Raw genomic sequence first — 23259 nt, 5'->3', positions numbered from 1 at the left:
CTCGGGCAGCAGCAAACCTCGGCCCTCCCACCGGCCCCCGGACGAATTTGATTTGCGTTTTTTGCGTCCCCCAAGTGACCCCCGCGCCCCGCCGGGATTGCCCCCACGGACACCACCTGGCCCCGCGGGCTGTGCCCTCACCTGTCTGCCGCTCGCTCTCTGCCATCTTCCTGGAACCGACCCACTGCCGTTATCACCCTTCACCTCTCACCTCTGCCCTCCCGACACACACCCTAGTAGCAGCCGGGCGGCCATCTTTAGGAAGGGCACGTCGTCTGTCCCATAAGAGATTGCCATGTTGGCGCGGGGCATGCCGGGCGCCACCGTTGCTGGTGCGGCCATGTTTGTGCCGGGCAACACCGGCGAGCGGCCATGTTGGTGCGGGGCACGCTGGCCACTTCGGAAGCCTTGTAGGAACAACCCGCGATCCTTCAAGCGACCGGGAATTCAGGAGCGGCTGGAGGGATTGCCCCTCCCCCTATGTCATGATGGGCCCACCCGTGAGCCCTGACTCCAGCAGTTCCCCGCCCCGCCCGCTCAAAGTCACCGCTGCCCGCCCGGGAAACAGTAACAGCGACGCATGCAGTAGTGCAACCCAAGCCCGGCCTGCCCTTCCCTCAGGGCAGAGATCGGGGCGGGGGGGATGCCCCTCACAAAGATGGCGGCGGCGCTGCTCAGAGTGAAAGCCCGCCGCTCACAAACATGGCAGCGCGCCAGCTCATTGGTCAATGTAGGGGTTGCCCCGCACAAAGATGGCGCCCCTTCTATGCACCAGGCAGGACACTGCCCCGCACAAAGATGGCGGGGGTGCCGGCCCCTCCCAGCTGCTGAAGTTACCCTAGAAGTTGCCGCCTGTCCCTGCCTTTGCGGCGCGAGAGCGGGAGGCGGCCGAGTTGGGGGCTTCTGCAGGCAGGAGCTATGCTGGTCTTCCTAGCCAGGAGCCTGGTAAGTGCCCCTGCCCCGCCATGGGGCTGTCACTGCCCCGCGGAGGCAGGAGGGAACCAGCGTTGCCAGGTTTTAAACATGAAATGATCATGGCAAGCTCAAAATTATCGTATTTGGTGGACAAAAAGAGCAATCGTACGCTGAAAAATATGCAAATAAGCCGTCTTCTTCTGATTTACTTTCTCTTGCTCACTTGAACTCTCCAGTGAGAACCTGGTCACAGGAGTGGACCCATTTCTTTATTTGGAGGCTGGCAGTCATGCATGGGCTGTGCGTGCAAGTGTTGTAACAGGACTGCCATAGTTTAACTGTCAGAATCTGTTTTAATTGGCCAAGTGAACCGCAGCGCTCGCTTGACAGGTTGCTAGAGGTAGTTATATATGTATTATACATATATTTGCAAAAAACAGACAAAAGGGAAGCAAACCCAAAAGTCAGTTAAGGCTCCTGGAGAGTGATCTGGGTTTTGCACATGCTGCATCCATTAGCTGCCTCCAAAATTAGCGTGCATTTTGAACACTCTTACTGTTATAGATCGTACAAGGGTTGAAATGATTGCACAAATACGATAATGATCGCACACCTGGCAACACTGGAGGGAAGCCGCAGAGAGTGATGCACTGCCCTGCCCCAGGGGAGGCATGGGGAGAAGGGCTTTGGCCTCTCTGGGCTGCTGTAAAGGGATTGCGGGCTGAGGTCAAGCGCTGCGAGCAGAGCAGGATGTGGAGGAGTGGGGCTAGCTCAGCTCAGGGCAGGCGGGTGGTGGGGGAAGCTGCACCCAGGGCTGGGCTGGGCCATGAGTAGACTTTGCCTGGTGGCAGAGTGCCAGGCACAGGCTGTCTTTCCCTCTCGCTTGCCAACAGAGCTTCGGGCAGCCCAGGGCTGCTCCTGAGCTCTGGGCATTTGTTCTGTGGCACATGAAGCTCCTGCCCAGACAGGTGACCGATGGAGTCATTCTCCTGGGTGGGTAGGCCTGGATGAGGCTCGCTGTGTCAGGCTGATTAAGAATCGCCCTCGCCCAGAGCTGCTTTGCTGTGCCAGGAATAGCAGTGTGGACCTTTGCTTGGGTCCCAACATGCACTTTTCTCTGGACGCTCCCCTTTTGTCCTGGTATCCCCACATCCCTGTTATAGGTGCCATGAAGGGGAGCAGCAGGGCAGGCTGGCTTCTCTCTGGGAGGCTGCTGCAGGTGTGCACAGGCCCACCAGGCTCCATGGCTGTCAGAGATGGTGCCCACAGGGATAGTAGCCTCCCTATCTGTGTAGACAAGGGGGTTTCCTCCATTAGGACTGCGTAGTTGCTGTGTGTCTGCACCAGGCCAGAGACATGGGCTGTCATCAGAGATCCATTGCAGTGCTGAAAATGTCCGTCAGAAACAGGCAAGCAATTAGCCCATTTTCAATCTGGACAAAGGGGGTTGCTGCTGACAATCACTCTTGGTGCAAGCTCAATATCGTAGGGTAGCCGAGGTCCTAGGGCACCGGTTTCCTGTAGAAGCTTTTGTGATAGTACTTCCCGTGCTGTCAGAGAAGACTTCGCACGTGCTGCCGCCCATGAGACTGGGCAAATCCGGTTGCCCAGAGGATATTCTTGGCAATAGCAGCAACTGGGGAAAGGAGGGTTGCAAAATGGGTCTTTACTGTTCTCTTCCTGAACAGATGGTCTTTTCTCCCTGTGCTGTAGTTTGTCCCAGGACACTCGAGGTTTGGCTCTTCAGCTTTGTCCTTTAAAACCAGCCTCCCTATCTGACAGTCTGCATGTGGCTGAGCGCATGCGACTGCGCGAATCAGACATCACACACAACTTTCTTGTGACTCCAGGCCCACATACTCTGCTGTGTGAAGTCCTGAATAGGCAGGGGACAGCAAGTCCCCAGGGCAAAGTGCAGTAATCTGCACGTCGCAGGTCCAAGGGAATCAAACCCTTTGGCAAACCAATACATATTACTGGTCGTGCCATGATCCTAGCAGGGCAATGGTGTCCTGTAGCTTAGCTGGAGTGCAGTTTGGCACAAACGCCTAGCTGCGAGGTGAGCCAGGCCCTCCAAACAGAAGCACAGAGCATCCCCTGTGTGTGGGAAGCTATCCCCATTTCCCATGGGGACGGGAGAGCCAGGAGTCAGCTGCCTTCTGACAACTCCTATGGGCAGATTTGCTCACTGGTATCCCAGCACTCACCGTAGTTACTACCCTGGAACAAGCAAACAAAAGCTGCTAGAGATAAAAACCTGAAAAGGTAACGCTGGGAAATGGGGTGGGAGCGTCACAGTTTGGGTTTTTATCCTTCACAGCAGAATCCATGAGGATTTGTTTCCATTTGAAAACAAGCAAACAAAATAGGGTGTCCCAAACAGCTCACTGCTCATGGTGATATTTCTTAATGGAACATTGCTACAAATATGTCCATGTGGCTTTGATTTAACTCAGAGGTGGGTGAAATACAGTCTGCAGGCTATATCCAGCCTGCCAGTTGATCCTATCCTGCCCACCAGCTGCCACCAAGAGCGTGAGGGAGGGCTGCACTTTGTGCTGCTCCGCTTTGCTTCACCTGGGGTCAGACCAGGCCATGCAACGCGCAGCCTCCTCCACCCCCGCCTTTCCTGGTGTGACACGGAGGTGGCAGCTCATCTCAGTGGGTGGGCAGGACACCTGCTTGGCATGCTGCATCATGCCCTGTCCCGTGCAGGCCTAGCTGTTAATAGCCATGGTGCCAGGATTGCGTAGCGCCAACAGAAAACCGGGGGGGCGGTGCTTGATGCAGGGGGTGGAGGAGTCTGTGCATTGCATAGCCCAAGCTCTCAATGCAGATGTAGCCCCAGTTCCTCAGGCTCCCAGTGGCAGCCGAAGGGCTGGATAGGATCAACTGGTATCTCCCTGCCTTTCCACCCCTGTCCCTGAACAGCTCACCAAAACTCATTAAGTGGCCCTCCAGTCCAAATAATTGCCCACCCCTGGTTTAATTGCATCTAGTTACACAGACATCATCGCTGTGGGGATGCTAATATTCTTGTTGCCTGTGGTGTTATCATTATAGGTCCACTGCCAAGAGCCTAGCATTCAGGATATGCAGCCTGACAATCACGAATCTGGCTTGCCTATATCTTTGGGGATTGGTCACAGGACACGGCCTTTTGTCCGCAGGCTGCTGATTCAGATTTGGCCCACACACTGAATTCATATCCACCTAATGACCATTTGATCAATCTAGATGCAGGTTGTCTGACTGGTTATTGGTGGACTTTGGCCTATGTGAGACACTGTGCAGCCACTGTAGTTAGCAGTCTGTGCAAAAGGCAGCAGTCCTCTGCCACCACTAGAAGCCTTCCCTCCCGCTGAGTTTTTGTGAAGAGGCTTGTGCTGCTGCCCACTACCCATGGTGTGTGCTTTCTTGTGCATAGACAAATCTCTTCTGCCTCTGGGAGTATCAGTCTAGCACCAACCCTGCAATGAAGAGCAAAACTCTCTGATTGCAGGTGATGGAGTAAAGGACCTGGGAGTTCTGGCAGCCACGGAGGGGTTGGAGACATGCCAGACAATACTAATACTGGCTGGGGGGTGGCTTGGCACCTCTGCAACTACAATGTATGGTCTTGTGTTTTCTTGACAGAATAGAGCAGTCAGAGAGCAAAGGTTGCTAAAGTATACAACTCCATGTGTGTGCTAGAACAGGGTAAGATTAGAGAGGAAGCCTGAGGCAGAGACAGAGAGGCTTACAGGGTTTTCCTTCTTCCAGCGATGGATAGAAATCAGCTGCCAAAGGTAGGTACTCTCAAAATTGATCCTTTCTTGCCTCTTTTCAATGCCCATCTTTTTCATCGAGCTTCAATGATTATTTTCCCTTCCTTTTTTTTTTTTTTTTTAACCTTCCCACAAAATCCTGATTTCCCCCTTCAAACTACTGGATCCTGCAAGATTGCACATCCTTGCAGGATCCCACCTTGTTTTTCTGCACATGACATTTGGAAAAACCGTCCTTCAACTCTCTGAGTCCCACAGGCACCTTCCAGCTGGCAGTTTCCCTCTTCCATAGTCTGAAGTTCCTAGCAGGAATCTTTGCCTGCTGAGCCCAACAAGTGGGAAAGGAATGGGGAGCAGAGGGCATGTAAGCACACTAAATGTTCACTGTGCCCCTCAATTCCTGCCAAAAATGATGTCTCTAGTTTCCAGAAAAGGGTTAGAAAGTGCCTGTCCAGGCCAGAGGCTGACATTGCTCTGCTACTCTCTCTGGTGTCTACAATCTGTTTCTCTACCTGCTGAAATTGTTCCCACACCTGCTGTTAAGGCCTTTCTTCTCAATTTTGCCCTATTCTGTCCCTAATGAATCAGTGCATTACCTCCCTTTATGGACTTCTCCCACTTGCACCCAAGCGCCTACATTGCAGCTTCCAACTGGGCTGTTCATGCCTGTCCTAAAGCTGAGCAGCGCACCTCCTCCCCAGAACCAGCTCCAACAAAGCTTTTCACGATTACTCTAGTTTTTGCATCCTTGCTGGCTGGGAAGGAGTTAATGTTCCAATTCTAAATTTTCTAGCTCTTTTCTGCCTCCCCAAATTCCTGTGTGCAGCTTAATTTGCTGCAGGATTCATTTTCACTTCCTGTCCTAAACTACTAGGGCAGCATGGCTGGCTCCTGCATTTCAGAAGGGGGTGATCTAGTCGCGCCAGATTTCTTTTTCTTACCTGCCTTCTACTGGGTGAGGGCAGAGAGGTGGGAGGGTTTTGAGGCTTAGTCCCATTAATGTTGAGTGCTGGGAGACCCGCGGCTGGAAGATGCTAGGAAGATTGATGTATTATTAATCCAGCAGCATTTCCTTTAACTTGACTGAGAACAGATGTCCCTGGAGGAGGTCGAGTTCTTCCTTTGCTTTGCTTCTGGATATTGCATGATCATCCCAATCTGGGAAACTGAAGATATATGGCTAGTTTGTGTGTTAATCAGTCTCATCTTTTAATTTAGACTTCCATGTGTTATGGGGGATGGGGAGGGTGCTATGAATGTGAGCTGCTTCTCCCTCATGCACCAAGATGAAGCTTGTCAAGATATGTGTTCTGTGATTTCCAGGCCAAGCCATGTGGCTTAGTGAAGCCAGTGGCTTTGGGCAAGCTCCCAGGTAGATACTTAGCCCACCAGGAGGGGCTGCCACGTCTCCCGGTGCCAGCTCTTCAGCAAACCCTGGATCGCTACCTGCTGGCTCTGCAGCCCATTGTCAGTGAGGAGGAATTGAACCACACGAAAGGCCTCGTGGATGAATTCCGGAAATCAGGCGGCATCGGGGAAAGACTGCAGCAGGGCCTGCAGAGGAGAGCCAGGAAAACTGAGAACTGGGTATGTGAGGGAGCCCTGAGCTCAGAGGACTGAGGCAGATCTAAGCAGAGTCCTCTTGACTTTCAGGCCATCACTGCTCTGGTCAGCTATATTATGTGCTGAGACCTAGCACACCACTGGTTGCTACTCGCTCCTCCTTCAGCTGTGCGCCCTCAGACTCACCTCAGCTGCCCAAACCCCGTGCAGCAGAACAAGGCGGCCTGACTACTGGCTGCTGCAGTATGGGCTGCTCCATTCAAATGGCACAGCTATCCCGCAGCGTTGGGGGAAACCCTTCCTTCCACTCCCATCCACAAAGCACCAGTCCTGGAGGCTGGGTTCTGCAAGCCCCCTGCTCTACCCAGCCTACAAACAACAAAGTACCAGAAAATTCACTGCAATCCCGTCTTCTCCACTTGCAAAGCAATGTGGGGTAGTGCGAGTTGTAGGGCGATCTTCCAGATATTTTATGAGGTGCAAGCCAACCAAATGTGGGGCCCCATTCTCACACCCTTCCTGTCGGTCCCAGCTCTCCGAATGGTGGCTGAAAAATGCTTACCTCGAATACCGCCTGCCGGTCGTGGTTCACTCCAGCCCTGGCGTGGTCTTACCTAAACAGGAGTTCCTGGATCGGCAAGGCCAGCTCAGGTAATGGCCTTCCTGGCTGTCAGCTTTCTTCCCCAAAGTTTTACATGTTGTTTTAGGGATTGGTTGGGAGAGGGAAACGCTGAGCTGTTTTTTCCCAGGCTGGATGGCTGCCGGCTATGGGGTGGTTCACAGCTAGTAGAGTTGCAGCAGGATTCCCCCCCTCCCCTCAGCCCCCCAAGGGGGAAACTAGAAAACATGGTCTAGTGGTTCAGATACTAACCTGGGGCTCAAAATCTAGGTTCAGTTCCCCTGCTCTGCCATAGACTTTCTTTATGACCTTAGGCAAATCACTGAATCTCACTGCACTGCACTTCGGTTTCCTGTATACAAAAAAGGAACAACAGGGGGTGGAGAGGATAGACACGTTAAAGGTGACAAGGTGCTCAGAAGGGTGATAAGCGCTATCGCGCACACCTACGATAGTTAGGAACTTGTTTGTCTTTTGATTTTGCTGGCCAGCGGAGGAGCCAGACTGCTGCACACCTTGGCTGACTGGCAGTGCTGTGCGTGCTGTACATCTGTGTTTGCAGAGGATTTCCCATGATTCTGTCACTACTTGTGCAGATCTAGCATGCGGCAGCATGGTCTGTCACCAGTGCTGCTCCCCAGGCCCTACCTGCAGTTAAACGCTGCTGACTTATCTCCAGGGCAGATTCTGTCCTTCGAGACCATCCCGCCCACGGAACTGATTCTCTCGCCCTCATCTGAGCCTGCCCCTGATTTTATTTCCCCTTCTCCCCCTCTTTAGCTGTGCTTGCACATCTGAGCTTTGTGGAAGGCCAGGCCCATCACATCCTGAACTGTGCATACAGAACAGCAGCTTTAACCTTTGTACAGGACAACCTTTTCCACAGTTACCCAGCATCGCTTGCTCCAGCTTTCTGCCTGGATTAAAAATACCAGCCAACCAGAGGAGCGAGGATGAAACCAGAGTGAAAGAATCCTCCTTCTTTGTGCACAGCCTTATGCTCGCTGGGCCTCATCTGACAGTAGCAATGGGGAGCGGAGGGTGGGGAGGGAGTCTTAAAGAGGCAGGGTGGGGTTCACAATCCTATTTAAAATAAATCCTTGCTTATATTATTAACTCCTAAAGTTATTAAAACTAAAACTGAGCAGCTTGTTGCTGGCTTACACAATACACTGTTTTAAAAAATGCCTCCCTTGCTTGCAGTCAGGAGGTTACATGAGACTCTTAAAAGGTTTCTAGTGTTCCTGGTTGCAGAGAGAAACTCATATGGCCGAGCGTAATACTAAAGGTTGAATTTTATTTGTGCCAGAAAGCAAATAAAACACTACTTCTTTAATTTAATGTAATGATTTAGGTGAAAAAGAAAGTCTCACTCATGAATTTTCAATGCTAAGGTTAGGAAATATGGAAGGCTTTAAAAAAAAAAAAAATCAAGTTTGTCATGCTGTGCATACTCTGCATGTCTCTATTTTGAAAGCAAAGCCAGGCTGACTGACTTGCCAGATTTGCTTTCTCTGGCCCTTGCAGTTTCTGTTGTGAATGCCCCCAGGAACACAGATTTTGACTGTTTAAAATAAATCCTCTCTGTTAGCTTGTTCTTGCAAATATTTCTTCTGGGCTTTCAAACATCCAGTGGCACAGCACACCCAAGATGGTCTCTTGCTTAGATGTGCCTAACACTTCCACCATTAATATCAGGTTCAACTCCCCAGGTTCTTAATGGGAAACTTTGGTGCAAGCCCCAGACAAGTTGTGTCCTTTCTCTAGCTCCTTTCCTGGTCTATTCCATTATAGGCTCTTGGCCAGGGATTGTCTTGCATGCCTGTACCACCCAAGCACAGGGAGTCCCCTAGCACTATTGGAACTAATAATAAGCATTATGAATGCAACAAAACCAGAACATGTTTAACATGTTGCCATTTGAGTTACTATCGACAGCTTATCCAAACCACCCTCTTTGTGGAAAGAGTAGCTGCATTGGGACAGACATCAGAGCTACCCAACTACCTCCCACCATAACACAGGGTGATAGCTTCACCAGCCAGGGCTCAGGGTGTTGCAAAATAACTTGCTCCTTTGCCCCAGGAATCCCAAACGTCCTGTGTGGTCATCTAATCATCACACTTGCCTTTTCCAGGTTTGCTGCCAAGCTGATTGAGGGTGTCCTGGATTTCAAGACCATGATTGACAAGTGAGTGAAATGCATTTCTGACATGCCGACTGCTCCTTCCTTTCCAACCTTCTGTGGGGCATTTGTGAGGGCACGTTGAGTTCAAAAACTGCTCTCTTAAAGCAAACTCAAGGACAGAAATCCACGTATTGTAAAAGCAGCTGCGAATCAGTGCTACTGGCAACAGCTGGGGTCACTGACCCCAAAAGGACTGGAAGAGCAGATGTGTTTTATGCTTTTTATGCTGTTTTACTCCTGCTTTTCACTCAGCTGAATGGTGAAGTGAGCCTGCTCCATTTCTACTTCTTGGGTCTCATGTAATCATGTTGTGTGCAGGTTTCCACACCTGCAGGTGCTATAAAAACAATCATATTGCCTTCTTTGTGAGGCTTGTGTGCGCGCAGGGCCTAATGGCCTTGTAGACTTGCCTCGCTTTATACCTAATTACCAGTCTGAAAGGGTGTTCTCTGGACAGGATCATCTTTGGTCCTGGAGCTTCTGAGATGAGGCTTTGACACAGGCTTTGTTCAGAGAAAGACTGAAGGTCTGGGCTTCCCCCAACCAGTATGCAGTGTCTTCATACAGATCTTAGTGCCTTACTGGAATGGAGACAGTGGAAAGCCATGCGTCTGCATGTGCGATCATCTCTGTTTTCTTTCCCTCTCACATCGCTCCCTTTCTTCTCTCTCACTGTCCAGAGAGACCCTGCCTGTGGAGTACCTGGGTGGGAAGCCCCTATGCATGAACCAGTACTATCAGATCTTCTCTTCCTGTCGAATCCCAGGACCGAAGCATGACTCCATTGTGAACTATGCCAAAGGGAAAAAGTGGTCCCCACACATCACCGTGGTTCACAACTTCCAGGTATAGCGGGTGCTTGGCAGTTTGGGATTCCACAGTTGCTCAAATGATTCACTTCAGTTTAAATGTCTCCTTTGGCATGGATCCAACAGCCATGATCAGGTCTCAGAAATAGTAGAACGTAGAAGGTGTCAGAAGTCATTCTCTATTTTACTAACCTGGGCCTTGTTACCACAGTTTCTGAGCACCTGGTCTTCAATGCATTTATCTTTGCAACATGGCTGTGCTAGGACTTGAACCTTGAGCTTCCAAACACCCAGACTAGCACCTCGCTGTGCTACCCTCCCTCAGCCCGCTCTGGACATCAGCCCCTTAGTTGAGCTATCAGGTTTTGCTCTTGCCATCCAGGAGTGTCTACTGTCATCCAGGCTGATTAAGTCCTCTTTCATTGTCTCTCATTCTTCTTCCTTCCCATCCTCAGTTCTTTGAGCTGGCTGTTTATAGTAGTGATGGGAGCCCCCTCATCGCTGATCAGATCTTCATCCAGCTGGAGAAGATCTGGAACACCTCCCTCCAAACAAACAAAGAGCCCATCGGGATCCTCACCACCAACCACCGAAACAGCTGGGCCAAGGCCTACAACAACCTCATCAAAGGTCTGTTCCACCTCCCCCAGGCACGTTGCCAACAAAAAAGCAAGACTGGTGGAAACATCCACCCTCCACGCAGTGCTGTGTTCTTTGGGTCTCCCTTTCCTTACAAGCCTTTTGTAAGTACACACTGCCCAAATCGGTGGGCTTTCTAACCATCTAAGGAGCACAAGAGAGATTTATTTATCTAGTTGGATTATGGCCAAGTTAGACCTGCTGCCAAAAATGTTTGTTACTGTTTTAAGCATACATACATCTTTGAGGTTTGGTGCAGTACAGAGCTGAAATCCTGGAACATCTCACTCCCCAAATGGGTGAAAAAGCAGCCAAGCTGAAACCAAAAAGTCAGGGGCTTGATGCAAGTGAGGGGGACAGAATCCCTCTAAGGGTAGCAGCCTCCAATCTGAAATAGCCAGACAGTCAATGCCTTTAACAACTGGACACCACCATGCTGTGGCCAACACGCACTTCAGGATAAAGGTATCACCAAGTGCTATCAGTCTGCTCCCCTAAATCTTGACTTCCTCAAAGTCAATGCAGTTTTTCTAACCCCCTTCCATTATTTTCCACTCGCTTCCCTTCCCAGACAAGACCAACAAGGAATCTGTGCGTTCAATCGAGAAGAGCATTTTCATTGTCTGCCTGGATGCACCCATGCCCCGGGCCTCTGAGGACATCTACAAGAGCCGTGTGGCTGCTCAGATGCTGCATGGAGGAGGTAGCCGCTGGAACAGTGGGAATCGATGGTTCGACAAAACCCTTCAGGTGGGAGTTAGTGGCACTGAGAAATTGGAGCTGGCAGGTCTGAGGGAGACAGACTCTGAACTGGAAGTTTCAGTAGGTTCCAGAACTATTTAGTAGATCTTCCCAGATCAAAGGGGTGTGGGGAAATGATACAGGGAATTGATGTTGATTGCATGAAATTTGTTAGGTTCTGTGGAGCTGCTCTGCGGTGTTTGGAGGTCTCCCACAAACAAGTCCTCACTCCTTTGTCAGCCCCCATGACTTATTGTTCTCGTGTTCCTGCCCACACTTGGTCAGTGCAGTCCTGACTGTAGCTATTCTTTGTGCTGCTCATACATTGCTTGCCTGTGATGAATAGTGTCCATTTGGATGCTGCCCAAACCTAATGAGGTCTGTTCCTTGTATTTCCTATGGGCCAGTCACTTGCCCTGGTTGTCTCTGCCAGAAACTCCCCTGCTTCTTTCAGGCATTGGCTGACACCCTGCTGCTGAAATGCCTTCAAGTAGTAGCTGCCATTCAAGAGCCAGTTTCCTCCACCTGAAGGCTGTGTCCTGGTCTGAAGGTGGACAGAATCAATCATGTAAAAGGACTCTCCCATCACTGCCGTCATAATTAGATTACCTGGCTTCTCCCTGGTCAACCTGGTGTATGGAACAATGCCCCACTGTCCCCCCCTTTGCAAGTAACTGAAGTAAGTCTTCTCAGGATGGAGTGGATAAAGCAAACCTCCAAAAAATCATACGGTCAGCCCACTTCTTGTTGCCAAGGTGCTGGTGTCTCAGTTGTATCTTTTGCCAGTCATTCAACAAAACCAGCACGATGAAGCCAAATCCTCGTAGCCCACCTACAGTTTTGCTCCTCTGCTCTGTCTTGTGGAGTCCAGGAAATATCATGGCATGTTCCAACATTTCTATGCAGTGATGGAAATGTAGCCTTCTCTGGCACGCACCAGAGAGGAGTCAAGGCATCTTTAAAGCTGCCTCTTGTTACATATAGGAGACATTTCTTTACCGTTTTCTCTCTCTCTCATACTCTTTGCAGTTTATCATTGCTGAAGATGGTTCCTGTGGCTTGGCGTACGAGCATGCTCCCTCAGAGGGCCCACCCATTGTTACACTTCTGGATCATGTTGTGGAGTACACGTGAGGCTGGCTTTTTTTGTCCCTAGGCTGGAGATAGATTTCATGCCATCTGTCTATAGTAATGCTCTCCTTTCACCAGCTCATCCCCCTGGGAGCTTCTTTGGAGGAACTTTAAGGATGTCCCGAGTTTGCTGCCTCAGCACTTGTAGAAATGACCAAGGATTAATCCCCATCACAGAACAGCTAATTTTGAATGAGAACATATTTCTTTAAAGGTTATGAATGACATTAGAGCTGTAATCTAGACAAGACCTGGTGTGCTCCTAGTGTCTGTATTTGTTTCTCTGCAGAGGCACATTTGGAGAAACCAAAATTTATGACACCAGCTTTTGCAGCACATGACAGTGTTATAGGTGGGGAATGGGGGATAGCCTCTCCAGGTGTTCATAGCACAATCACTGCAGTAGGCATGTCTCCATCAGAAGTCTGACTAAAATGGCTTCAAACCCATTTCTCTGTTCAGGAAGAAACCACAGCATGTGAGATCGCCTATGATTCCTCTGCAAATGCCTAAGAAACTGAGGTTTAATATCACTCCAGAAATCAAGAATGACATAGAGAAAGCAAAGCAAAACCTCAATATGTGAGTAAAGCAAGAAGCGTCTGGTGGGGGGTGGGGATCTCCAGTGAACAAGGGACTAACCCATGTGTCTGCTTGGAGAGCAAAGCAGAAGGAAAATGTAAGGATGGCATCAGCTTTCAGGAAGCTTTCCGAGTGTCTAATTGGGCATAAGCTACGTTGAACATGGCTGAAAAGTATGTTCATGAGACTCCTCCTTGACAAAGATCAAAAGTTGCTTATGGCTTACCCGTCCAAATCTACTTTCAGAGTAGATTCCTGGTCATAGACTCAATCTGCTTTTACTAGATCGAGCCATGGGCCAATCTGGGCTGGACCATATCTCTAACAGTAACAAACATCCTTTGTTTATACAATGCTCTACATTAGCAGGGTCTAGTTACTGAGGTTGAGTTCACTATACAAAGTTCAGGTATGACAGAGCCTCTCCTTGCACAGGTCTGTGTGGATTGCAGTCTCTGGGGCTCACAAAAGCCTGGGTTCTGTGATCCTCCATGACAACTGCAAGCAGGACCCTAAGGAATCTCTCATCTCTCTGCAGAATGGTGCAAGATTTGGACATCAAGGTGACAGTCTTTCACTACTTCGGGAAGAATTTCCCCAAGTCCGAGAAGTTAAGTCCAGATGCATTTATCCAGATGGCGCTGCAGCTGGCTTATTATAGGTAAGAAGTAGAACACAAGCAGGTAAGCTTCCCACTTCCAGTCTAGAGCCTCACTGTACCATAAGTCAGCAGTTTTATGAAGCAGACTAGACACCAAATAGATTTGGAGAAAGGCCCTCAGTTATCATGGGCTGCAGGATGCCTACTCACTACAGTAGCCCCTATTCCCCTTTGTGCCTCTATATAGCACAGGGGTGGGCAAAATGCGCCAGCTGTGACCCACCAAGCCATTCTATCTGGCCTGCAGGGCCCCTAAAAAATTTAGAAAATTAATATGTATCTGCTCCTGGCTGCCTGCCATGCAGCCCTCGATGGCTTGCAAAACTCAGTAAGCAGCCCTCTGCCCAAAATAATTGCCACCCCTGATATAGCAGGTGCTGAGGTCAGTGTGGCTGGTGGATCTGGGCCTCAGTGGCGGTTTCCCAGATGCTCCCTTTTCCCCCTGGAACTAGATGCAGCAGAGTGCACTTCATTGCCAAAAAGGGGTGGGCAAGAATTGCCCATATACGAGTTAAGTATGAAACACCAGCAGGGAAATGTAATGGGTTTAATGGGGATGGAGCTACATCCTTATAATTCTGAATTCTTCTCACCTTTCTCATCCTTTCTTTTTGGAATTTGCACTCCCAAGAGGCAAGGATGCCAATAAGAAATGCAGATCTGCCTGCATATTTTGGATGGAGAACTGACTGCAAAGATAAGTCACAGCTCAGCCCTGTGACAGCTTCTCTCCCCTTTCAGAATGTATGGACAGCCCTGTGCTACGTACGAGAGTGCTTCACTGAGGATGTTCCATCTGGGCCGGACAGACACCATCCGATCTGCTTCCGTGAGCTCTCTGAAGTTTGTGGAGGCAATGGACAAACCTAACAAGCAGGTGAGAGTTTAGATGGTGAAGCAGAATAATTTCATCTCAGAAAAAAGGGGAGCGCTATCAGCTCCCCTAACTTGGAAAGGTGGCATTTCACATCAACTGGTCTTTCAAGAACTGCACCTGAGCTGAAATGATTACGTCTCTGGCCTCACTCAGTTTTTCTTTACCTCTGTGAAAATCTTGAGTAGCTCTGTACATGGGTGTTTCTAATCCCACATAGAAATGGGGCCAGTCTCAGTCTGGCCAGTCAGACTCCAGATTCTGTATTAGTGATGTTCAATCTTCCAGCCTGCTAAGCCAGATGAATAGTGCAGGTCTGCAAGCTGGATCAGTCTGTGGGTACAACCCAACATGCAGAGCAACCCTGTGTGCCAAGCCAGCTAATAACCCTGCCGTTGCTCCCCTGCTGCCAAATTTCTGGACTTGTGGTAACTCCATGGGCCACGTAACAGCCCCATAGGACTAATTTGATCCATGGACTGGAGACTGATGAGCATTGCTATTCTAGATCACCAGGGCTGAAAGTTTTCCCATGTATTTAGCAAAAAGACATTTCTTCTTGTTTAAGTTCTGACCCATGAACTCTGATGCATCTGATCTCTAGATTAGAGGTGGTCAGAATCTGGCCCGCCAGCTAGATCAGGCCTGTGGCAGGCTCCATTTCCCAGCAGCCCCTGCCCACAGTGCTGCAGCCAGTTTTCATGGGGACCCCAGAAGTAGTGGGGCCATGACAGTGTGGGGCCAGGGTTTCCATGGAGACTAGCCCCAGCAGCGCTGGGAGGGCATGCAGCAGGGCAAGGAGCTGGACCAGGGCCGGGACCTTTTGGCAGTGATGGTCTGGAGCTGGGGCAGAGCTGTGATCTGCTATTCAAACACAGGCAGATTGCAGTTCTGCTCTGGCTGTGGACCATGCTGTCACTGCTGCAAGATCCCAGCCTCAGCTCCACAGTAGCTCCCTGCCCAGCCACCCACCCTGCCAGCACTGCTGGGGCTGGTCTCCATGGAAACCCTAGCATCACTGTCAGGGCCCTGCTGCTACTGGGGTCTCCATAGAAACCATCTGCAGTGATGCAGGCAGGGGCTGCTAGGAAATGGAGTCTGGCTGGCGTCTGGATCCACCATCTTGCCCACCTCTGCTCTAGATCATATATAGGCATACATACAGTGATGGGGTGGATTTGTTATAATGTATTTAAATTTTAATAGTAAATAACCCAGTTGTTAACACCTGTAACACAATTATCCAAGTTTTTTTCTGGAGGGGAACTGCACAAGAAATGACTTCTGAAGCACACAGCATCATATTCTGGGAATTAACAGAAAATTGGGACTACTGTGCTACTGGTTTCATCAAATTAGTGGAATTTGACTACTGGTTCCACCAAATTAGTCTATAGTTAAGAGAGGAGACTTGATTATAAAATGTTTAGGACTTGAGCACCCCAATGGAAAAGATGTGGATAACAGGTTCTCTTGGGAAACAAAGAATCAAAATCGAAATGTACACAGCAAGTGATTAAAATCTGTTCTCGGGGGGCACGCTGAGCTGGCAGGTTCAGCTGTTGTTGGCAACAAAGCCTCAGTAGTGATCACCTGGCAAAGGAGATGAGCCTCCCCCTTTTGGATTAAGAATTATTCTTCCCCTAACTTCCAACAGATGTAGGAGTAAGGGCCATACCAGTGGTCTCTATGTAATCACTTATCAGCAGAGATTTTTAAATTGGAAAGGAAGAGAAATACTTCAGCCAAACAAAATTATTTAAATTAACGGTAGTTTAAAACTGATGCCCCTGGGTGTAGAAGCGCCATCCTCCATTCTGCAGGCAAGCTGCTGAAAATCTCATCACCTGCTGTGAGAAGAAAAACCTCATTTCTATTCTGTGCACTTTCCTCAGAACCAGGAGAAGGTGGATCTGCTGAGGAGAGCTATGCAAGCCCACAGGCAATACACTGACATGGTAAGCGTACTCTACATCTTTAGCACTGGGATGTCGCAGAGGTAATGTAGGTGCTGGTGGAAAAAAGAGAGTACCCAACAGCACACAGTGCCAGATACAAGTCTGCTTGTTAATACTGATCTAGCAGGAATTCTGACTGGCTTATGCCTTGGGACACTGTGCTCCTTCCCAGCTGCCCTCCTCCATATTCTTAGTGACTAAGGAAAAGGTGAAATCAGATGTCTGAGGAAGTTCAGTTTTCCCTGTCACCATAGACTGCAGATGCCAGAGCTGCTTGAGGGAGAAACTACAGGGAGCCTAAGTTGGGAAGTTGCAGGGTTTGATCCTATTTGCATTTGTTCCTGCTCTTTTTCTGAACCAGACCAAGCATTGCTCTTTAGAGCTGGATGCAATTTCTCTCTCAAGTTTAAAACTTTTTTTAAATTTGGTTTTAGACCAAAGATGGTGCCAGTCTTGGTTTTCTTGCTCCCAAGGCCTCTTCAGACTTTCTTCCTTTCAGGCACTAACAGGGAATGCAATAGACCGCCACCTGCTAGGTCTGAAGCTCCAAGCCATTGAGGATCTAGTCAGCATGCCTGAACTGTTCATGGATACAGCCTATGCTGTTGCTATGCACTTCAACCTCTCAACCAGCCAGGTAAGGCGTAGCCAAGTATCATGGGGGTGTTGTATTCTTTATAGTTTTTGTTCCTCCACTTCACCATTGCCTTAAAAACTGCTCCCAAGTAGCAGTGGGTAACTACATTTCTTTGCAAACAGACATACAATATTGTTATATTGTTACCAAATGGTATAAACAACAGTGAGTACTACAAATTGAACAGGCAGGGGTGACAGCAACATCTTTCCCCTGAAGCATTTATATGGAACCTTGGTTGGGAATAGTCTGGTTTTACCCCTTCCTTGCGATTTCCTGCCTGTCATCTTTTTTCCATGGGTGTAGAGATCTTTAACCACATTGCCTCCAACTCTAGGTCCCAGCAAAGACAGATTGCGTGATGTGCTTTGGTCCAGTGGTCCCAGATGGCTATGGAGTCTGTTACAACCCTATGGAAGAGCATATCAACTTTGCAATTTCAGCATTCAACAGCTGTGCTGAAACCAATGCAGCCCACCTGGCACATTACCTGGAGACAGCTCTGCTCGATATGAGGCTTCTGCTTCAGTCCACCCCCAAATCAAAACTGTAATACAGGCATTGCTTCAAACCTCCAAAACTCTAGGAGCTGCCCTAGAAGGGTCATCTAACCCTAGCAGTCTGCCCCTAACATCTATGAATCTATGAAGCTCCCAGCTCCTCGAACACAGGGCAAGCAGTTTTATGTTCCACCAGGGACTTGGGAAAGCACCAGCCACCAGAAGCTATGGAATAGCAACGTCCAGCTACTTGACTGCAGGGTGAAAGGAAGCATTGTCTTAATCCAACTAGCACTGAAAAAGCCACTCCTGTTGTATGCAAAGCATACCTTCCTTTCTTTGAAGGCGACAGGAGCATTGTTAATTTTGTACAGAATTCACAGTGGAAAGAACATGGCACATTCTTCAACTGACCCATTCAGTAAGGAGTGTGTGGTAGCTCTTCTGGGAAAGCAGGAATAATCCTCCTCAAACTAATCTGACTCCACCTAGATCTTTCTGCTGGCTTAAGCTTTGGATGGGGCTGAGAGCATCCCTTTTGGGGCTTAAGCCCAACTATTTTGTGCCTCCCTGGGTGGGGTCATTAGTGTTGTTAAATTTTGGGGTACAGGGATAAGTATTGTAATACATTGCAAGTCCAGTTGTCCTAGTATGTGTTGTGCTAAGTATCCAGGGTCCCTGCTTATGTTTTTTTTCCACACCCTACATATGCTCTTGTCCCTACCTTCCCACCCTCTGGGCCTGTCCTTTCCTGCATTATCTGTATTACTGTAAAACATTTATCACTAGTCAGCCCCATTTCCTTTATGCTTTTTAAGCATAAAGTGACTGACAGCTAAAGAGCCTCAATCACCGAGTCCGAGACTTAAATTTGAGCCTCTTTGTACCACTTCTACTGAACTACTGCACCTTCATGAATTTATTAATCCAAGATCCACTGGCCTTAGCTTTATGCACTTTAATTAGAGGGATAGCATGGCCTCTGAGGCACAAAGTCTCCACCCACCTGTTTGACAAAGTAAAAATATGGAATAAAGTTGACCACCTAGCTGTAAATAACAAAGGGCAAGCACAGTTTGCACCTCTGGCATTTATTGTAGCCAAAGGTGGTGCTACATCTCCTGCTTAGAGGCAACCCAGGTTTTATGGTGTACAGTACATTTTTAATCACATCGGGCCACTTAGAAAAAGCCTCTAGGGTCCAGCTTGCACAGCCCAAAGCTGAGGGCTACAAATTATGCTTCTTCTCAGTCCCTATATCATCTGCCTCAAAGCTGGGGCTCTAAAGGTGCGGGAGGAGAAAGGGAAGAAACCACAAAACTCAAATTTAAGATGTAGATATTACCTAGAACAGTTCACTTTCCATAGGAACACTACAACACCTCTTCTGTGGAACCTGGGGCTCCTGCGTTATTAGATCAACTGAACCTTGAGAAAGCAAGGGATTTGTACGTACCTGAAGGTGCAATTCAAGTGGCGCTCTACCAGTGCCTCCTACAGACATGCCCTAAATTTTTTATATCCTTTCAAATAGCAGTACTTAGAGACTTTTTCCATCACAATGAAGTGTTTAGGCATTATTCTTTCAATAGGGAGAAAGCAATAGTCTCAAGGTGAGGGTGCTGAATTACCATCAGGCAACAGTAACAGCATGAGAATATGGTGAGTTCAGTCTTGTCATACGATACTTGTACACAGGACTAGGATTACTGCTGCTTCTTTACTTCCTGGTCCCTTAAGCAAAGATCATAATCATATTTTCTTTGTGGATGTGTGGGAAGAATCTTGTGTTGCACCTGTCTACTTCACTACTGTTGTACGACGCTTATGAGCATCGAGTCAGCCCATCCCATGTCTCAGATACAAACCTCCTCTTACTTCAGAAATGATTTTTTTTTTTTGAAAAGAATACTACTTCATCCCTGAGGGAAAGTTTTACTGGAACTCGCCTGTACAGCTAATGATTGTACAAACATCCACTCATGACATCCCATATTGGCTTCATTAAAATTAGAAGACACACACATGCACACCACAAGCACTAAATGGAATAAGATGGTCAGAAAGCAGTGGGAGCATGTAATGCAAAGCAGTGAGTACAAAAACACATGGTCTAGTAACTGATTTCCCCACCACCACTCCCCAGTGGAACAGATCAAAAGCTAGAAGAGGATGACCAAAATTTTAATGCATTGATAAGAATATTTATTATGTAATGAATATTTACATAAAGAGACTGCACCTTTCTGGAATGAAGTGGAATAGGTACAGACTTGCTGAGATAAAAGCTGCTTTTTATGGAAGCTTTCACTGTGGAAGAGATTCCTGTAGTAAGAGCCAAAATAAAATTCCCACCCCCCTCTGTCTGCATCAAGTCAATATAGATTCTGGTGGTAAATAAGGTTACCCCTCCTTAGGATGCGTCAAAGGACCTTCCACCACTGACAGTACATCATCAGTTATCCGATTAGTAACTTTGGTTTTGAACTTGTAACTGTTGGTATTTGTTATACAAACTATTGCCCTTTCAGGATTTACTTTATTAAATACTGTATCTCTACTCCTACATTTAATACATCAACTTGTTACTGTTGGTATTGTATAACATACTTCTCAAGCTTTACTGTACTTAATATGTATATGGATAAGCTTGGTATTGTTTTACATTATGCATCCTCTGTTAGCATATATAATTCCTCACAAGATGCTGCGGTTTCATGAATCCAAATGATGTGTTATCTGAACAGCTCTTTGGTAGATGCCTTTCAAAGGAGTTGGGGTAACAGAGGATGTACTGTGCTATACAACTTCGCACTAGTATGTTATTATAATAAGGCTATTTTCAGTAACTATTTTTGCCTTCTGAAAAGGCAACTTTCTTAAAAGGCAAATGCCTACTGAAAAGGATGAGCTGGAAGTGCATTTTGCCACAAACAAATATGAGTTAATCCGATTCTGATCCGAGATGTAAATCTAAATATTGCATTAGCTTCAGGGGTGTCCTTCAGCTGTGGTACTGAGGTCTTTACACATCAGTGATCATGGACTGAGGAAAGCATGATACTTATCTATCCCGTGCATTCTCTGTTAGTTGTAGAAGTTAGGATGAAGAAAGGAACTGGTTTTTTATTTTTAAAAACTGTTTACAGGAATTTTTATCATTTTAAAAAGTATTATGGCATTCTCTTGGTGTCAATGTCAAGCTGTGATGTTCCTCCAACTCATCACTTCTTGACTCTCTGCCCTTCTCTCCCCACAAGGATTGGTTAATAAGTGCAGAGTCATTTATTCTTTTTACTCCGCTCCTTTAACCAAAAGAAGCTTGTGGTCAGAGTATTTAGGAGCTAGCCTTGAACAATCTGTTTAAAAGTTCTGAGTAAAACTATTGATTTACTGAATAGAGATCTGTAGATTTATAATGTACAATTAACTCTGGGACTGTCCGTGCAGTTAATAGCAGTCAGGACTGTTTGCATGCTCTGATAGTTAATTGTATTAAATGTCATTTTTGATATTGTAATCAGTGTCTTGCAGAGATTGAAATGTTCTTCCAGTCAATTTAATCATAAATAAAAGTCAACATGCTTCCCAGAAGCCTTAAGTCTTTGCTGAAATTGCTGAAGTTAAATGACAACTGTGTCTTTATAGACGGATGTTCATCCTGGGACAAGAAGAATGGACCATACGTACCATATTTTCTTTTACTGCTTTAGTATCTCTACACTAGTCTCTGAATAAGAGAGAGAAGGCAGAGATCATCTCATTGGAAAGTTACGGGTGGTTCTAGAGGAAATGCTTTCTATCATTCAGGGAACTGTAGGTAGCCTTGTCCCTTCAAGACTGGATATCTGATTTTAGCCATTACTTTCTCTTCTCCAACACCATACAACACATAGCCATCCATGATGACATGATGGAAATTCTGCCTCCTCGAACTATAGTAAACATTTTGAAGGACTGGGTAGATATGGCAGCAGCTATGCTAGAGTGAAGAAGGGCACACACGCCTCCATCTACTCCAAGGGATTCCCTTAAACAGGTCGAGATGTACTACTTGTTTAACATGATCCAAAGAGACTGTCACGTTCAAGACCTGGACTGGAGAGGTCAGGGGAGAATTAGTTACCTCTATTTACTTTTTTACTGCTTCATCCTTGGGAAGGACTAAACTGCCCCTTTTGGACCTACTTGATTTAGCAGAGGAGGGAAATGGAGGGGAACTGAAAATTTTACTTATAAACAGTTGCCTGAGGAGCATGGAGCCAAGACACAGCCAACTGTTCTTAATTTCCCAGCATGGTGCCCCGCTGAAGTAGCTATGCTGTCCTATTACCTGGCTTATTGAACTACCAGCACATTCTTTTCCTACACTTTATCTACTCACTTGGCTTTTTAGATGGAATAGTTATGAACCAAATCCCATTGAAACAAGTGGGAAGACTCCTGCTGACTTCCACATGCGTTGAATCAGACCTTATACACAGGTCTGATCCTTATGCTCATGCCAAGATCCTAAGTATAAAACTAGTGGTTTTTCCAAGCAAGTGACAGAGCTTTTCTAGTGGGAGTTTGCACTAGACCACTGCAATGACTATGAAATTGGTTTGAGATGTTTATCGCAAGAACAAATTTTTTAATTAAGGATTAGAGCAATCTTAATAAGCTTCTAGTCTTTAAATATATTTAAATGTTTACTTTTTAAAAGTTTTTAAAAATGGTTGTCATTCTTAATTTCTGCATCAGGTTTAAAAGGCTCACCTCTTCCTGGGGTTAACCCTCTGATTTAGTCAGGACAGTTACAGCAGTCAACTTTCACCAGGGGCACACAGGATCATAGCAACAGGTACAGATGAAATCTTAGAAATGCTGTGTTTAAATTAAGGTGGTCAAGAAATACAAAGATGATCAGATATGAGCAAAAAGTGCATCAAACATACCAGACTTTTATATGAAGCAAGAGTTGCTTTTTAATGGAAGCCTAGCAAGCATGCAGAAAGACTTATGCACACAGCTACCAAACATGACTATCATACGGATGCCAACAGCCTTTTGTTTAATGCAGATGAACAGCTGGGTTAAACCTTAGAAAGGCTTCAAGCCAACCATAACATTGCATAGCCTAATTTAAAAAAAAAAATAAATTATGGGACTTCACAGGAATTGCCTGATTATAGGCCAAGTGGAACAGAATAGCCTTTGCACAGCTATGAAGTACATTCAGGGAGCACTGCTGAGTCAAGGATGGGGTGATTCCCCTCAAAAATATTTACCAGCATACTGCAGAGGATGCAAGTGCCTGCAGTGTGAGAGTGCCAAACACCACATGCAAAGGGAACGGTACCCAGACAGCTTGCAGCAGAACTTACTGTGTCTAGAACTCCAGAAGAGGATAGTCATTCCAATAAGTGCTTTTACAAGTTTGGGCAAAATACAGTTGGCAGGAGCTCTGTATTCTAAGCTGCTATTGCAGAATCAAAACCAAACCCATGTGAGAAAGGTTTGCTGCTTCCAGCACAGAAGAACAGCAACACCCTGCACATCAATCTTACTGGGCTCTTCAACAGCAATTTCCCCAGTACCCAAGCCAGCCATTAGTACTTAGTAGCGTCAATTTTGGGGGTTTGGGGGTTTTTTTGTTTTAAATATTTCACTAGTAAATGCTTCTTCCCATCAGG

General features: G+C 47.3%; 2 protein-coding genes across 5 annotated transcripts in view; one reads left to right on the top strand and one right to left on the bottom strand.

Annotated features, from left to right (window-relative positions):
- The window catches only part of PTPA (protein phosphatase 2 phosphatase activator), a 32921-nt gene extending 32658 nt beyond the window's left edge, over window positions 1-263 (bottom strand). The window contains exon 1 of one of the 2 annotated variants that reach the window (XM_019540767.1): window positions 142-263. In XM_019540767.1, coding sequence (XP_019396312.1) covers window positions 142-166 — 25 coding nt within the window. In that variant the 5' untranslated portion in view covers window positions 167-263. The remainder of the gene's footprint in view (window positions 1-141) is intronic. The other variant, XM_019540766.1, reaches the window with a different exon arrangement.
- A 541-nt stretch (window positions 264-804) lies between these two features.
- On the top strand, window positions 805-22709 carry CRAT (carnitine O-acetyltransferase). Of its 3 annotated transcripts, none has more exons than XM_019540765.1 (15): window positions 805-945; window positions 4678-4703; window positions 6003-6269; window positions 6778-6896; window positions 9002-9055; window positions 9733-9898; window positions 10317-10491; window positions 11072-11250; window positions 12271-12371; window positions 12835-12954; window positions 13493-13615; window positions 14357-14492; window positions 16385-16447; window positions 16947-17084; window positions 17422-22709. In XM_019540765.1, the coding sequence occupies exons 2-15, from the start codon at window positions 4680-4682 to the stop codon at window positions 17635-17637; spliced, it is 1881 nt and encodes a 626-aa protein (XP_019396310.1). In that variant the 5' UTR covers window positions 805-945; window positions 4678-4679; the 3' UTR covers window positions 17638-22709. The 3 variants fall into 3 exon arrangements, with proteins under 3 accessions (XP_019396310.1, XP_019396309.1, XP_019396308.1); XM_019540764.1 differs by having other exon boundaries at window positions 4552-4703; XM_019540763.1 differs by lacking the exon at window positions 4678-4703 and having other exon boundaries at window positions 6006-6269.
- The last annotated feature ends 550 nt before the right edge of the window (window positions 22710-23259 follow it).

Source organism: Crocodylus porosus, unplaced genomic scaffold (assembly GCF_001723895.1).
Source record: "Crocodylus porosus isolate Cpor-Errol unplaced genomic scaffold, CroPor_comp1, whole genome shotgun sequence".
Taxonomy (NCBI): domain Eukaryota; kingdom Metazoa; phylum Chordata; order Crocodylia; family Crocodylidae; genus Crocodylus; species Crocodylus porosus.
The sequence above is the reverse complement of the archived record's forward strand: the minus strand, read 5'-3'. Positions and strand labels throughout refer to the sequence as shown.

Bases quoted from the DNA above. Each gene is read 5' to 3' on its own strand.
- CRAT (XM_019540763.1), top strand. From the start codon at position 919: ATGCTGGTCTTCCTAGCCAGGAGCCTG. The intron at 6,897-9,001 runs GTAATGGCCTTC...TGCCTTTTCCAG, and splicing joins GATCGGCAAGGCCAGCTCAG to GTTTGCTGCCAAGCTGATTG. The intron at 16,448-16,946 runs GTAAGCGTACTC...TCTTCCTTTCAG, and splicing joins ACAGGCAATACACTGACATG to GCACTAACAGGGAATGCAAT.